We start from the raw sequence: 15,628 nt of genomic DNA, 5'->3' as shown, positions 1-15,628 counted from the left end.
ATTTCAATGGCGAGATAGATACTGCATACTATAGGCTGCGATATAGTACCAAAGTCAAGCCCTGTTAGGAAGCGGGAGAGGCTTTCTAATAATGCGCCACAGCATTTACCTTCTCAACGGCTGCTTGCGAGCCCATTCTGGGATATATGTCGTTGCCAAACAGTGGTCCAGCACATGATCGGCTTGTCCTTATCAGACTATGCTAATGCCAAGTCTTTCCGGCCATTGGGCGAGAGGGAGTATCCGTACAATTCGATTGGCAGGGCTTGATGGGTTGCGACACACTCTGTAACACCGTACCTGCGAGGTATATCTGCCCTTTTTCCCCTTTTGATCGCCCATAGGTGGTCCTTTCTGTCTTGCCTTTTGGGGGCTGGACGCATGAGGAGTAAGGGCGAGGTATACGCATGGTAACCTTTCAGCGCACTTAGGCGCGGCCGGATGTAATGACATGGCAGATGTTCTGCCCGTCGCATCCGATCAAAACGGGAACCAAGCCGTGGTGGCTACTCTCTGTACCTGGTTCTTGTTGGAGTAGGACTGGTACATACAAACGGGCGGAAGCAAAAAAGAAAAGACAAAAAAAGGTTAAGAAGGGGACAACGTCGTTCCTTGGATGGAACGATGAGAGTTGAACGGACGTGTCCCTGCGTCTCTTTTTGATACCTCGGCCATACGTCCGTCTTCCGAATCGAAATATCGGAAGTCGATATCGGAAGACGGGTCACGGGAGGGAAGAGAAACTCAGACTTACATGACAACATGTCAGTGGGCAGCAAAGATTGATCGAAGAACAAGAGAGCAGAATTATCGGATCCTGCGAGGGTTCATGACTCTTTGGCATCTATGTTTGTATTATACTCTCGTAGCTTGTAAGAGGAAGGATAGAATAGACAAGAAGAAAGGAGGCAAATTAACGTCAAAACACGGAGCCCACTTGCTGTCGGAGACAGAGAGCGATGTGGGTTCAAGGGGATGACGGCGCCGACCAGGTAGACGGGTTTTTGTCGTTAGCCAGAGATTGATAATTGCTGATGTGATGTCGGTGCACGCAACGGCGGCCAACTATTTTTCCCAACGGGGTTCGGGAGCTAGAGTAGTGATCCACTTGGTCCGACAAGAAGGCCAGCGGAATGTCCGTAATCACATTGACCACATGGCATCGTGACGTTTCTTTCGATCTCGCGAGGCTTTCACATCTTTTCGGGGAACTGTCCATAGTGCCAAGTTAAACCATTTGTGGTAGTATACACCGCGGCTTGCGTTTCTTTCCCATACAGTAATTCCCCGGTCACCCTAGGTGAACGTAAACGATCGGTTGTTGAAGAATAAAAATAAACCACACATTGGACACAGCCGCACGGCAATAGAAAAGACGGAAAGGCTCGCGGCTGTTCACAAAATCGTCTTTTCTTTGCAATCGTCCCCCTCTCACCCAGTTCACACTGTAGGCAACGGCTTTTGATGGAGCTAGGCGCGATGGAGGTTGAGGAACACCTGCATGGCTCCCTGTTCCCTACCCACCATAAGGAGGGGGGGGGAGCACATGATAATCCCTACCGACCTGTCCATCGTCCATTCACGACCTCACCTTTTTTTCCTCACGCGTTGAATTAGGCCCCCTTTCTCCCCTTGCCCACCACCCCCATATGGATGGACATAGCCAGGCCATGGTTCCAGCCCCGAAGGCCGCGAATCTCAGCACACCGCACATCTCAACTCCATTGATATCAGAAGAAAGCCTATTTCCTTCGAAAAGATGAGGCAAGGATGTGAGGGAACGGGGTCACACACACAGCCAGGACTCCAGGGGGTGATTCGGGACAAGGAGCCCTAGGAAAAGAGAGATGGTCCGATGGATACCTACGGCATCGACCAGGGGTAAGGTAAGGGAAGGGGAGGACGGAGGCAATACGACGTGCGGCGTGCGGCGGCGGCGGCGGCGCACAGTCGGGAGTTCTGCAATAAGGCCAGGTGCGGTTGCGGTTGCGGTTGCGGCAGCGCGGCGAGATATGATAGAACAATCCCTACGACATGCTGCGTAAGGCGTGACTGGGGTAAGGTAGCCAGAGAGCGGCACACACCTTTTGGGTAGGGTGAGGTGTGATTGAGTGAGGAGTTGATGGGAATGGGAGGCGCCGTGCCTCATGGCGAAGGCGCAGGCAGGGCACATGGCAAAAAGTGAGGGGACCAGGTCCAGGAGCCCCCTCCCCCCCTGGGCGTTGATTTGAGGAAAACCAAGGGGGGGTAATGGTGAGCAAGGGTAAGGTATACAACTTTTGAGGTGTGGCTAGGTACGGAGTACTGTATTTCATTGCTCGCATGTGCAGTTTAAAATGCGATGTTGATTGGATAGGGGTATTGATGGCTGTGAGTGTGAGTATGAGTGTACCGATAAGTAAGTGGGTGAGTGAGTGAATGAGGGATGTCTTTCGAGATGTGAGGATGAGATGAGCTCTCATGTGAGAGTGAGAGTGAGAGTGAGAGTGAGAGAGTTGTCTCTCACCTCCGTTCTCCGTCACTCCGTCCCGGATGGTGAGGGGTGAAGATGGAGCCACGGCATATGTGCTTTCTAGAGGGGGGAGTGCGGTGGAATGGAGTCCCTCCATTGGGGGCAAGGTCCCCACACGACACCTTCTTCTTTTCACTGCAATGGGCCGCCGTCCAGCGGGACTTGGTGGTGGATATCTCTTTCAACCGGTCCATTCATGCTCCGTACCTTCTCTCTCCATATCTCTCACGTCTGTACGGTAATACGATACGGATACAAAACCCTTATTACGGATAGAATCTAGAACACCGTCCAGGTACAATGACGACAAGCTATTGGTCCACCTCGTCAACCGTCAGGGAAAGGCGTTTTTCCGGGTGGGCGAAGGGGAAGTGGGCGAAGGGGAAGGGAAGAGACGGGACCTGTCAAGTTCTAGAAACAACTCAAACAAACAACCTCACAGGAATAAGGTCTCATCATCGGGTTAATAGACCAAAAGAGAAAAAAAAGGGACCTTGCAGACAGTGTGTTAGCGGACGATGGACAGCAGCCGGTGAGCGACGGCCACGGAGGGACATGCATGCAGGCGGCACCACCATGATCAGTCTGCCTCGTGGCAGCAACGAGCTCTATTCATCCATGAAGAGGGTTGCGGCATGGCTAGCCACACGGCATGGCTCCCGTCTTTTAGTTTGCGTATGGGCGAAGAGCCTGCGTTGCATGGCTTTGATTCTATCGAATGAGAAATGCAGACAGACAGCTCATTCCAACGGCCCACCTGGTTCACTCACGCATACAGCAAGTATACGGATACAGAGCTTTGCGTTATATTAGTAGAGAATGAGACTATGAGCACCACGAATGTGTCGGGTGTGAGAGAGATTAGGGAAACAAGAAAGTTGGGCAAAATAAGAATAAAACACGTCGGATGGCATTTCCCCCAAACTTCACCTCTTTGCTCTTATTCCAACTCCGTACTCCGTACTCCTGTTCCTATTCCTATTCCGTCCTGCACATCGTTCCCTACTTCTCTCGCCCGTCAGCTGCCGTGGCTCGCCCCTAAAAAAGATCGGGTTCGCTGGCTTCCCTTTCCCCTTGCCCCTGGTCCATGTTTGAACCCGCGCCAGCCTGTTCGACTTCTTGTCTTGGGATTTCTTAGTCTCGTAGCTTCTTCACGTTTCGCCCACTCTTTCTTTCGCCTGTTCGTGGAACTTGTTGCTGGACAAGTTCCGACCAAGGGGGAAACTCTCTCTCTCTCTCTCTCTCTCTCCCCAATCTTCCATCCCCAGCTAAGCCAGCTAGTATCCCGTACCTTTGGACTCTAGATCAATCCATCGATCCATCAGTCAAACGCCAAAATTGCCTCCACGAGTCCACACCCCGGTTTTATTTCATTTTCCCCGTTTTTTTTTGTTTTTTTTATACTGCGTTACGGCGTATTTTCCCTTCTTTCTCGGTTTACCTTTCCCGAATCCTACGAGAAACCTAGGGGCATACAGACGCAGACGCCAGACGAGAGAGGAACCCAAGAGAGAGTGTGTGAGAGTGAGAGTGATAAGGGAAAATTAATTCACCCAACCCGCAAGCCAATTTCAGTCTAATCGAACTACCACCGACTGCCCGTCCTATATCGTACGGGGCCGGCATAGTCGCAAAATATCAAACAGGACTCTATTCCGGTCCTGCTCTAGCCTCTTACCACCAGCACTCTCAGACTTGGCTACCATTCCAAAGGCGCATTATTCTTCCCCCCTCCATCCACACACCACGGCGCACGCCAGCCAAGCGCAAACCCCTAAAACCAAAGAGAAGGGGGGAACCGTCAAGTCTCACGTTGCTGAGCCTCGGTCTCAAGTCTTCGCTCTTCCCGCGTCGTCGCCTTTCCTACACTACGGATACAGTCCCTCTTTTTTTCCTTTCCACCCCAGGCCTGACCTTACCGTCCACACCTCATACCTCACACCTTGGACCTGGCACTACGAATACCGACTATTACCTACAGGCTACCTATACTACGGATACATTGGCTGGCCTCACCTTACCTTACACCTGACCTGGACCCAGCACTTCCGTAAAACCTCGACCTGGGAAAACGGGAGAAAGGGCACTCGCCAGATCAACGCCCCTCGTTTCCCATCTACGGAGTACTCCATCCCAGCGTCAGCCACCACGCTTAACTTGTCACTATCCATACACCAAACCCAATTTCTTCGTGCTCCCTCTCTGCGGTATTCGTACCTACTGTGGAGGTGCTTGGATTGGATTGCTAGGCTGGCTTATTGCCATCTGCTACACCTCTTATTCCCGTCTCATCTCTCAGACTCTCTCACACACACACACATACCTACCTACACGGGCATCATCGCATCGTCCACTTACCTCGTCGGCCTTCTTTCTGAGGGGCCGTCTCCTGCTCCTGCTCCTGCTCCTGCTCCTGCTCGCCTCGGTTGTCCCCTTGGCCCGCCGTCGCCCTTTCGCACATCACCGTAGCCAAAAGTCGTCCGTCGTCCGCGCCCGCCCGCGCCGCCGCCGCCCGTCCGTTCCACCATACTGGCACACTGGCACACATAACACACATGTCACCAAGCGCGGCGTGAAAACCTGCAGACGGAATCCTTCAAGCCCCCAGTCCGCCGGCGCCATCCAGAGACGAACAGCTTTGACTATCACGTCACGCCTGGACTCTCTGGCAGAAATCAGATCGAATTGTTGGATCATCGTATATTTCAGCTTCAGTCAAGTCAGTATCTCCCGTACCTTTACCTATTACCTAGTCACCCTGCGGCAGCGCACAGGCATGACGGTCATATCCGTAGCCCGCATTTCTCAAATCTCCCCCATCCACGTTCTTCCCAGTCATCGTCGCGTCCTTACCAAGTCTCGAACCTTTCGTTCTTTTCCCTTTCTCTGTCCAATCTTGTTGAATCATTTCATCATCCGAGTACATACCACCTACCCTATACTTAGTGCGAATTACTTCTCCTCCCGTGGTCCTTGAAAAAAAAAAAAAAAAAACCACCCCGTTATTTTTTTGTAAATCAGCCTGTTTCCCACGCGTGGGTGGCCCCTACCTAGCAGCAGGTGAGCAAATCCCCGGCGGAAGCTTCAAGCAGCAAAAACAAGTGTGGTGTGAATGGAGAAAAGAGGAAGAGAGCAGCAGCCTTGTTCGCGACATCCGACATTATTTCGTCTCTCGTTCTGGGCTCTCTCGGTCTCACTTCCTGAAGTGCCTGCTTTGACTGCCTGTCTAAACCATCATCATCATCATCTCGCTTTTTTTTTGGGGGGGTTCCTCTTCATCATCGGTATCCCATCCCTTCTTGCCTTCCCTTTCCCCTCTAATTACCTACACTACCTACTGTGTACTCCATCTTCATCTACTCAATTATGGTAAGGTAGAGGTGGTTGTTCAAACAACTGCTGCCCTTGGCTCTGCTCTCTTGCTGGCCCTGACTTGGGTACTTGGATGTGCCTTGGTTCTGCCCGTCGACCGCCCGCTCTCTCTCTCTCTCTCTCTGCTTGCTTGTCGTAGCCGTACCTAGCGTGGAGCGTCCGTCAGGCCAAGCATGGAAAGTCCACAAGTACTCCCGTACCTTACCCTCCTCCTCCTGCTCCTCCTCCCACTTTGCACTCCCCCACTCCCCTTGTCAGCCAGAAGTCTCACTCCCACGCTCTTCCCACTCCCACTAGCCTGCCCCCCCTTGTATCTTATACTTACAGGGTTCCGCCGTCTACATGTACATCAGCCCCTGGAGGCCTGTGTACTCCGTACTGTACCTCGTCTCGGCCAAGTACCTTTTTTTCCCTCCTCGCTCCATTCGCAGCCCTTGTCCCTTATTCTCCTTCTCCTCCACCACTACCACTACCACACACCTCCTCTCCTCTTCTCCTTCACGCCCTGCCTCACCAAACCACCCGCTTTCTCTTCAGTTTTTTTTCCCTCTCAATTTTCTGCGCCGTGCCTTTTATTTGAACACCCGTCTTGCCGTCCGCGCCTCTTCTAACCCTCTTCCTCCCATTAGATGGCCGCTGTCTCCAAGACATCCCGACCTCCGAACCACGAGCCATTGTCAAACGAGGCCAGCTCTCAACCTCTCACACACAAAGCCAACCCCAACCCTACCAGTGCTAATCCACGATCCACCGCTACTACCACCACCACCACCACCACTTCCAGCACTCCTCCTTCTGTTGCTGCTGCAACTACCACTGCCACCACCACTACATCATCATCGACCGATCCCTACCACGCTCAACAATACCAACAACTCCAACAGCAACAGGCGCCCTCGGTGAACCGTCCGTATTATCGCTCTCATCACCATTCGCCCTCTACCAGTTCCCTCTACAAACTTCAGCGTTCTGGTGGTATCTTCGGCTTCGCTGCTGCCGCCTTTGACAAAACCCAATCTGCACTCGCTACCTTCTCCTCGGACCAGTCTGTCCGCCAGCGCGCCTCCAGTTCCGCATTGGGCCGCGCTTCTTTGACCCCCGACTCTGCCTCCGACTACTCTGCCAATCTGGGTTCCCAAGACAAATACCCACGATATTCGAGCCCCTCCAATTACTCGTCCTCTTCCAGCAGCACCTTGAACAACATAGAGGGCAAGTATCCAAGCCAGGTGTCGCTGGTACAGGATATCCCCTCTCAGCCATATAGCGAGACCGATCCGACCAGGCCACTTCCCATTCGATTGCCGAGTATCGAAAGCAAAATGCACCAAACTTCCTCGCGGCTTCTCCGCATGACGGATGATGACCGGCCATTCACAAAGGTCAGTCCCGTTTCTCTCAATTCTGATCCACCCGACGAGAATCGCGCATCTAGTGCCCGGTCGCATTCCCGGTCGTTTCGATCGAACTCCGCGATTCATAGATGGCTAACGTGGAACAATGACAGGACTTCAAGGATCTCTACTCAACACTGATTGTCAGCCTTTTGCCTTTGTCTGCACATCGAGTCCGTTTAACACGTGTGGAAAACACGTTCTTGTCCGAAGATGCGATCAACAACTTGGGATCCCTCAAGTTTTCTCAATCCAACCGTATGCCCGACCCCAAAGACCCCTCCAGAATAGTTACGACGACCACAACGACGACCTTTTCCATGGCCAAGGACATGGCACGCTCCATTTGCCAAAAGTTCCTTGAGGCAAGATTTATCGAGTCGGCCGATGGAAAGTACCAACAGGTGTACAACATGAAGGGTTCCGTGTGGCAATTGACGTCCAAGGGCGTGACCGTGTTGGATCGCTTCTGCTCACGCAACGGTATCCAACAGAAGTCGATATCCGACTTGGTCGGCGCGACTCTGTCGCAACTGGTCATTCTCGAGCGTGACGGCCAGACGGACAAGCTCATTACGGATCGCGGCACAATTGAGGTCATTTTCAGGAGATTTATTGGAACACACGGCCCCAACGTCAAGTCCAGCGTCAGCTCAGCCGATTCGGACTCACTCAGCGACTACAAGGATGGCTTGACTGGTGTCAAGATGGCTAGCGAGCGTAAGGTGAACGGCAAGACGTACAAAGATACTTTTACTGGCAAGGCCGCCACTGATTGGTTGATGGACTGCTGCACAACCGTAGACAGGCGGGAGACGTACGACATCGCGTCCCTGTTCGTGGAGTACGACTTGATGGAGCCCGTGGTACAAGACCGCGCTCATATGGCACAATATCCCAGCAACAACCTGTTCCAGCCCACAAAGCATGCTATTTACCAATTGACGGCAAAGGGCAAGGATCTGATCAACGGTCTTGGTTCGCGGGGAAGAACGTCAGAAAGCGAGGTCGTCACACCCTCTCGTAACGCTATCGCGCGAGATTCCAACACCCAACGGCTCGACAAGATTCTCAACGACGCAGCCCTTCGTCTGCTCTTTAGAGAAAATCTGCGCGAAACACATTGCGAGGAGAATCTTTCCTTTTACCTCGACGTCGACGACTTTGTCCGGAGCTGCCGGCAGGCGATTCGGGTCGCGCAGAAGAACCCGAACGCGAGCTCAATGGACGGCATCAAGGAGATCATGGCCCAGGCGTACGGGATTTATAACGCATTCCTCGCCCCCGGCTCTCCCTGCGAGTTGAATATTGACCATCAGCTTCGCAACAACCTGGCGACTCGAATGACCAAGGCTGTCGGACAGGACGTAGCCATGATCGACACTTTGCAAGAGGTCATGTCTTTGTTTGAGGATGCTCAGAACGCAGTTTTTAAACTGATGGCAAGCGTATGTTTATTATTCCGACTGATGAGCCATGGAATGTGGGAATTTCCATACTAACCCGACTTGTTTTTGCAGGACTCGGTTCCCAAATTCCTGAGAAGCCCCAAGTACGAACACACCCTGAAGAACTACGATTTCGACTCAGTCACCGGCGGCGGCCGCGGCTTGGAGCGAAGCACGAGCCGATCGAACCGCAAATGAGGAAACTTTTGATACTACGCAGCTCTTCTCCCCCAAACTCAATATGAGATGACACTTTTGTGCACAATCTCATCACAACAAGACCGATCGCGTTCCTAGGATCGACTCCATCGATACTGGCACACGCAGGCCGTTTGGCAAGTCTCGGCACTTTCCTCGAACCATAATCTTGTGCATACGTGGTGGATGGTCTTTGATTCATTAACGGGCGGTGGGCAAGATCTTTCAGTTTTTCCAACAGAGTAGCCCCAAACCAGGGTTGATCTTGGCCGCCATCTTGATTATTTTGGAAATGAAGGCGTTGGGGATGGAACTATTCTTAGAGGGAGACCCCATGAGTCGGCGAAACTGACTCCGCTTGCGCATGACCACGTCGTCATCATCACATGCGGACTCGACTTTTTTGATTCCTCCATTTTTTTTCTTCTTCTCTTCTAATTTCTCATTTTGTTTCAATCATAACTGGCTGGGTGGGGCGGACGATCATAGAAGGACGGCATGAAAGAGCGCAGTCTCAACCACGACCCCCGAGACGAGCTTACGGCGACGGATGAAAGATTTTGTTCGTCACAGAGTGGAGGACGAGGGCGATTCCGCTGCCAATTGGTATGCCGGAAGTGGATGTCGTGTGGACATCACGAAGCGAGTAACTTGCTGTGGCATAAGGGGGATGGCAAAAAAAGGGAGACGAGCGGTCGAGGAGCAATTCTGGCCCATCTGTACATATCTCAGAGCTCCGCGAACCGAGTGGGGACGCACAACGCTCAACCTCTTCAAGTAGCCTCCGAATGAAAGGAAAGCAAATGAAAGCGGTACCACAAACCTTGCCATGATCGCATGCTCATGTTCCCCTGTGTGATAGGAATGCTTCAATGATGAAATCTGCAGAGCTCGAAATAGGATGAGAGAAAGGAGTCGACACAGAAAGGTGTGTTTACTCCTGGTCCCCCTTCCATGTGCTTGCTTAATTTCATCCCATCTACCTTTAGTTTCCGTCTTTGCCGACTCTCTTCCCTTCTGGACCTGAAGGGTTGGAATGCGCCACATTACCGGCGGCCGGTGGAAACATTCTTGGCAGCTCAACGGACCACAACAAACACGGGCCCGGGACGACTCCACCAGCATTCCCGGCCGCGAGTCCGGAGCTTCTTATTGGTCTCCAACGGCCAAAATTCACAATCTCTCATCTTGCCGTGTTCCAGAGGACGCCTCTCCTTTCTTCCAGTAGAAAAGTGGGAAGTAGTCGTCGTGTTCCTGAGACATTTCGTTGGTTCCCGGCTTAGCATTTCCTCTCCCTTTCCTCCGTCTGCAAGGCTAAGCCTTTTCGTCAGCTTGTCTGGGTATCGCCAACCCCTGAGCGTGCCGTTCAGGTGGATATCTGAGAGTTATTTTGGTTATGATTTGAACTTTTGGTGTGTTTTGATGTGTTGTTGTATCGGTATGAGATTGACATAAGAAGGAGGCTCTTGAACCGTTCTTGTCACACCTTTCTTTCCTTTCCATCCCTCACACACACACACATCTCACATATATCCATCCAAGAACTCTTTCGTTTGTTCGGAGGTTCCCCCCCTTTCGTTTAATTTGCTTCAATTGGCCTCAGTCACTCTCTTGAATAAATCCAAACATTGCAACTCACTCTCCTTAACCAACAAAACAACCAAAAACTTTCAAACAATCATTAACTAGCTCTGTTTGCTCTCCGGACAATCCTCACAATCTCTCTCGCAACTCTCTCGCTCAGCAAGTAACTCGATAACCGACAACAATCATCAACAACTACAACTCACACACACTGACTCCACACCAACCAACCAACAGCCAAAATGCAGATCCAATCCGCCCTCGTCTCCCTCGCCCTCGTCGCCGGCACGGCCTCGGCCTACGAGCACGTCTACACCAACGGCACCTACACCATCACCAAGGTCTGGGACGCCGTCACGACCTACTGCCCCCAGCCCACCACCCTCTGCTTCAACAACCGCACCTACACCATTGACCAGCCCACCACCTTCATCATCCCCGACTGCCCCTGCACCCAGACCTACGTGAGTACCTCACCTTACCCTCGTTCTCTACTTCTTCCCCCCAAAAGCCCCTGAGCCTCAGCTAACAACGTACACCCAAAGACCACCAACAAGTGCTCCGAGTGCCAGCACCCCACCGGCTACGTCGTCCCCAACCCGCCCGCCCAGACCGACGTGCCCCCCGCCGTCCCCACCCAGACCGGCCTCATCACCTGCCCCGGCAGCCCCAACTGCCCGCCCGGCGCCTCGGGATCCGTCCTGCCCCCTGCTCAGACGGGCTCCGCCGGCATCGTCTGCCCCGGTAGCCCCAACTGCCCTCCCGCTGCCTCCGGCGGCGCTGGTGGATCTGGTGGTGCTGGTGGATCCGGTGGTGCTGGCGGATCCGGCGGTGCTGGTGGCGCCGGCGGTGCTGGCGGTGCTACCCCCAGCCAGACCGGCGCTCTCGTCTGCCCCGGCAGCCCCAACTGCCCCGCCACCGGCACCGCTGGCACCAACGGCACCAAGCCTACCACCGTCGTCGTCGCTGGCGCCGAGAAGAACGCCGCTGCTGCTGGTGTTGCTCTCGTTGCCGGTGTCGTTGCCGTTTTGGCTCTGTAAAGGGGTCGAAAGCTTTTGCTTGTCCTTCTTGGCTGGCAATAGTTACCGATTTTTGCATGGCTTTTCCTTCCTCCTTGGAAACTCGAGTTGCACCTGTTCTCTTCTTTGTCGAACCGTTTTGGTAATGGGGAGAGACTTCCAAAGAGGAGAAGAGGGAGGACCTAGAGACCCCATGTTGTCGTGGGCGAGAGGCTAGAGGACGGGAGTGAAGTGAAGCCAGATTCGCCTGCGCCTTCTGCACTCCTGAACCTTTTGTTTTTTTCGTCTCCTTCACCAGAGTTGAGAAGGTCTCTTCGCTTCTCCTCTTACAATCGTCATCTCTTCCTTGCGGACGGGTTTTGAGAAAGAACAAACTTTTTGCAGTTCTGGAATCCATTGGTGGTTTGCAAACTCGGCTTATCCAAGCCTTGGAAAAGTGTGTGGATCCAACATCATTATTGTTTTAGTGTGTGTGTGTTTCTTGTTTTGTTGTTCATCATCATCATTGTTATCACGCCCCGTTATTGTATTACGCCGATTACGCCCAGAGATGAGGATACTTCTGAACCTTGCATTGGGGAAAATTAGACGAGAAGGAGAGAGAGTAGAGTGGTTGGAAGAGGCAGCAGCAGCATTTCTTATGGCAGTATCCCGCTAGAACCCGGGTGAAAAACTGGGGGAAAGGGGCGGGATGGAAAACTGCTTCAGTGGATGAAATGGGGACGAATGAAGGATCTCCTTTGTTAGAATCTTGTTTCTTTCGCTGGGTTCTGTTACAAGGGGGGGGGGGGGTCGAAAAGGGGTTTCGACTGGTATTATTAACCTACTTCAGCATCATTATCACTCTGCATCCTTATCGCCACCATCACCAACCATCATCATCATTATCCTAATATAGGTGTATTTGCTTTGATACGCCTTTATATACTTTATCCTCTTTTTTTTTTTAGACTTTATAGAATTATCACTTTTGTTGTGTGTGTGTCATATCTGGGCCCATGATGCCTCTTGTATCGTTTGGTGAAATGTCTGTGATATGGGATATGATGGATGCAGGACCTCCTCACGACCGTGTAGTGCTTTTCTCCAAGGGTTAAAGTTGTGTCGCTTTCCCCTCCGGTAGATTCTCGAACTTAAAAGACCAGAATACCCATCCTCGAGGCCACTTGCAGATGATTTAGTTACCTTTGATCTTTTCTGGGCAGTGTTAAGACAATGGGCGGTAAGCTGAGCCAAGGATGGAAAGCAAGGGCGAGGTATGGATTTCGAGGCTTTTGATCAACTTTGTAATCTTTTTGCTCGGTTGCCTATGATTGTCGAGCTCAACCTGGGTAGTCAGGGAGGAGATGGATGAGCCTAAACGAGTAATGATCATGGTCAAGTCTATCCCATAGATGTCTGGAATCAGCATTTAACGATGCGGCCAGAGCACTATGGGCTCGATCTTAGCTGCAATGAAGTCGCAACATCTGCAAGCTGAGGAAAGATCTCGTCTGTATCAGACTCGAGCTGTACAGACACGGTCACATGCACTTGTGAGTCACAGATGCTGATGGCCTTTTATCATTGCGAAAGAGGGGCTACTCTAAAAGTATACGGTGATTGCTGTTGTACGGGCGTTTGATTTTCTCTGCCTCGGTGAAATGCGACCCGTAGAGTAACTGTTGTCCTTTCCCATCACATGGCCTGAAATTGAAGAACCCCACACGTTCGTACCTGTAAGACCTTCGAAATACCATGCCTTCGCAGTCGTCGATGATGCGGCCCAAAGGGTGCAGTATCAGACCGGCAATCTCGACGCCCCTTGCGTTGACGGGAGGTTCCCTGGTACATATCAGTGGTAAGATGACCAGCTCCATGGGGAGTAAATCATCCCGATAAAAGTCAAAGACGAAAGGATTGTAATCCAGTCGCTCTGACTTGCCATCAAGATCTAGCGAAACCCCGTCGTTGGAAATGTCCGACACTTTGAGAGTATAAACGCTGCCGCTCATGCCGATATAGCCTCCGAGTGGTATGCGACGTCCTGCGGGAGTATCGCTGTGGGCACTATGGTAAAAATGACGCGCGAGATGTAAGATGCTCTCATCGCTGTTCACGATGGCCTTGAACGAGACCTTGCCTTGCACGGAAGCCCACGACCAAGATGGCGCGGGATGAGCAGGTCTGGGCTTCTTTTCCGCCGCAGGGTTCAAGCTCCAGCAGATTTGTCGGGCGATGTGTGTGTCCCATATACCGAAAATATATCGACTCAGAGAGGCATTAGAAAAGATGCCTGCCATTCCATCCAAGGCCGCGAGCTTGTCCTTCTCATAGGTCAGGCTACAGCCAGAGTACTCCTCAACCAGGTGCTCCCAGACAGTTGCAAAAGTTTTGTCATCCTCTGGTGAATCCTCTTCCTCTTGGGGGCGCATTCTGCGAATTCGGATGACGCCTTTCTCACGCTCGACCACGTCAATGTCTGGTGCCACCGGTATGCCGTCGGGCAAGCTCTCACAGGTAAGGCGCCTTCTACATTTCCAAAAAACTTGGTCTTTACCGAAATGAAGAGTCCTTTTGGGCAGTAAGCGCTCTTGGAAGACCCAACCGCGCCTGTACAGCGGAGCTCTGTTATAGTCGTTTAGGATGGAGGTGTGATCCCAGACGGTGTATTCGCCAGACGGGATATCCGTCCTCTCTGAGCAAACAACAAATGATTCCAAGACGGATGGGTCTCTCGCTCTAAAGAGCCCACCGTTGGGTCCCTCGGAGTGTGCTGCAACGATGTTGCAGGTAGAATTGGAGTACACGTCGTCCATTCTGGAAGACTCCTTCTTCCAGTCTAATGGGCTATCTTGAAGGATGCATAGCGAGTCGATCCAGATGTGGCGAATATTGAAGTGATGAGCTAGCGCAATCGCATCGCGGAAAGTCTTGGGGAGACTCTCTATAGCTGTGTAGTTTTGGAATCTGGGAAGCGTGTCCGATGTAAGCTGTACGAATGGCGAAGAGCCCCAGCGGTGACTTAGCGTGAGATAGCCTCCATAATTGGCAGGCGTTTGATGATGCTCGGTGGCGATGATCCTCCACAAGTGACTGCCTGGGTCTCCAACATCAATGAGCCTGGAAGGTAGCCAGGTCGAATGGCTGAGGAAGACTCTGCATTCGGGGTGGTTTCGGACGCAGTCGTTGAGCCACTTCATCATTGTTCCAAAGGTTTCTTGAGAGTCCATACGTGGGCTCAACCGCGCAGGTGGCTCGTCATCTAATATCTCGTCAGTAATTCCAGTAGCACTGGTAGTAAATTCCCGAGTTCTGAGTCCCCGTACTGGATCCCAATCGGGGCAATATAACTCACCGGGGCTACGCTTGAGGAGATTAAAACAAACCAAGTCATCCAGATCATCCTCTCTCCACGCGCGTCCCGTATGCTGTTCAGAACTAGCGAAGAACAGTCTCACGGGATCGGGTCTCGGATGAAGAATAATATCCTCGTTCAGAACAGTCGAAATGCCCGGGTCCGCAGAGTGACGCGCAAAGCGTTCACAGAAATAGCATCCTTTTTCGACTGCGTTGGCGAGATCCTCGGAAGACTCGTGGTGCTGATTGCGACGTCTTCGACGGAAATCGTCGGCCTTAACTGCCTCTTTGCTGAAAGCATTCTTGCACGCGGTGCAGAGAACAGTGTCGTTTGAGTAGGTGAGGGTTGGATGATGGAGTTGGCGATGTTTTGGGGGTGGGTTGTCGTCGAATTGTATAGTTCGTTTCGTAGTTCCGTCTCGGGTAGACGATTGATTTGATTCTCGATTCATTTTGCGATATGGCTATATTTGTTTTCGGTATAAGATCTGGCGCAGACATCTGACAGCGTGCTTTTTGTCTCGAATCATACACAGGTGTTGATGAACACCATATACGCAGACCGCCCCTTTACCCACATAGTCGTGGATTCGCAAGAAACTCTTGGGATTGGAGGCAATTAGCATGGCATGGAAAGGAAATCCAACTTGAGAATGTGCACGATCAAGTGCACAAATTATCCTTGAATAGAAGTCGTTTTGAATGATAGTCGGAATTGACGAGGGGATGAGAGATAAGTAGCGAAAGCAGCTGAACGTGGAA

The 15,628-nt window shown here is 52.0% G+C and overlaps 3 protein-coding genes across 3 annotated transcripts; 2 read left to right on the top strand and 1 right to left on the bottom strand.

Moving 5' to 3' along the window:
- Positions 1-6,513: 6,513 nt before the first annotated feature.
- BDZ83DRAFT_748258 (domain found in Dishevelled) lies at positions 6,514-8,924 on the top strand (the record flags this gene model as incomplete). The annotated part of the gene is made up of 3 exons (XM_060513586.1): positions 6,514-7,266; positions 7,392-8,726; positions 8,799-8,924. The coding sequence occupies 3 exons, from the start codon at positions 6,514-6,516 to the stop codon at positions 8,922-8,924; spliced, it is 2,214 nt and encodes a 737-aa protein (XP_060369557.1).
- Positions 8,925-10,565: 1,641 nt separating this feature from the next.
- Positions 10,566-11,896, top strand: BDZ83DRAFT_33850 (uncharacterized protein). Its single transcript, XM_060502454.1, has 2 exons — positions 10,566-10,972; positions 11,054-11,896. The coding sequence occupies exons 1-2, from the start codon at positions 10,751-10,753 to the stop codon at positions 11,546-11,548; spliced, it is 717 nt and encodes a 238-aa protein (XP_060369556.1). The 5' UTR covers positions 10,566-10,750; the 3' UTR covers positions 11,549-11,896.
- Positions 11,897-13,103: 1,207 nt separating this feature from the next.
- Positions 13,104-15,579, bottom strand: BDZ83DRAFT_605347 (heterokaryon incompatibility protein-domain-containing protein). The gene is made up of 2 exons (XM_060507333.1): positions 14,865-15,579; positions 13,104-14,771 (listed from the first exon to the last, which is right to left on the bottom strand). Exons 1-2 carry the CDS (start codon positions 15,316-15,318, stop codon positions 13,108-13,110), a joined length of 2,118 nt encoding a protein of 705 aa, XP_060369555.1. The 5' UTR covers positions 15,319-15,579; the 3' UTR covers positions 13,104-13,107.
- Between the last annotated feature and the right edge of the window lie 49 nt (positions 15,580-15,628).

This window comes from Colletotrichum acutatum (genome assembly GCF_030867785.1).
Source record: "Colletotrichum acutatum strain CBS 112980 chromosome Unknown BDZ83scaffold_11, whole genome shotgun sequence".
NCBI classification, from domain to species: Eukaryota; Fungi; Ascomycota; class Sordariomycetes; order Glomerellales; family Glomerellaceae; genus Colletotrichum; species Colletotrichum acutatum.
This window is presented reverse-complemented; position numbering and strand designations above follow the sequence as displayed.

Excerpts from the sequence above, each read along its gene's own strand:
- BDZ83DRAFT_33850 (XM_060502454.1), top strand. The coding sequence starts at position 10,751 with ATGCAGATCCAATCCGCCCTCGTCTCCCTCGCCCTCGTCGCCGGCACG. Across the intron at positions 10,973-11,053 it reads GCCCCTGCACCCAGACCTAC|ACCACCAACAAGTGCTCCGA; the intron begins GTGAGTACCTCA and ends GTACACCCAAAG.
- BDZ83DRAFT_605347 (XM_060507333.1), bottom strand. The coding sequence starts at position 15,318 with ATGAATCGAGAATCAAATCAATCGTCTACCCGAGACGGAACTACGAAA. Across the intron at positions 14,772-14,864 it reads TCTCCTCAAGCGTAGCCCCG|ATGACGAGCCACCTGCGCGG; the intron begins GTGAGTTATATT and ends ACGAGATATTAG.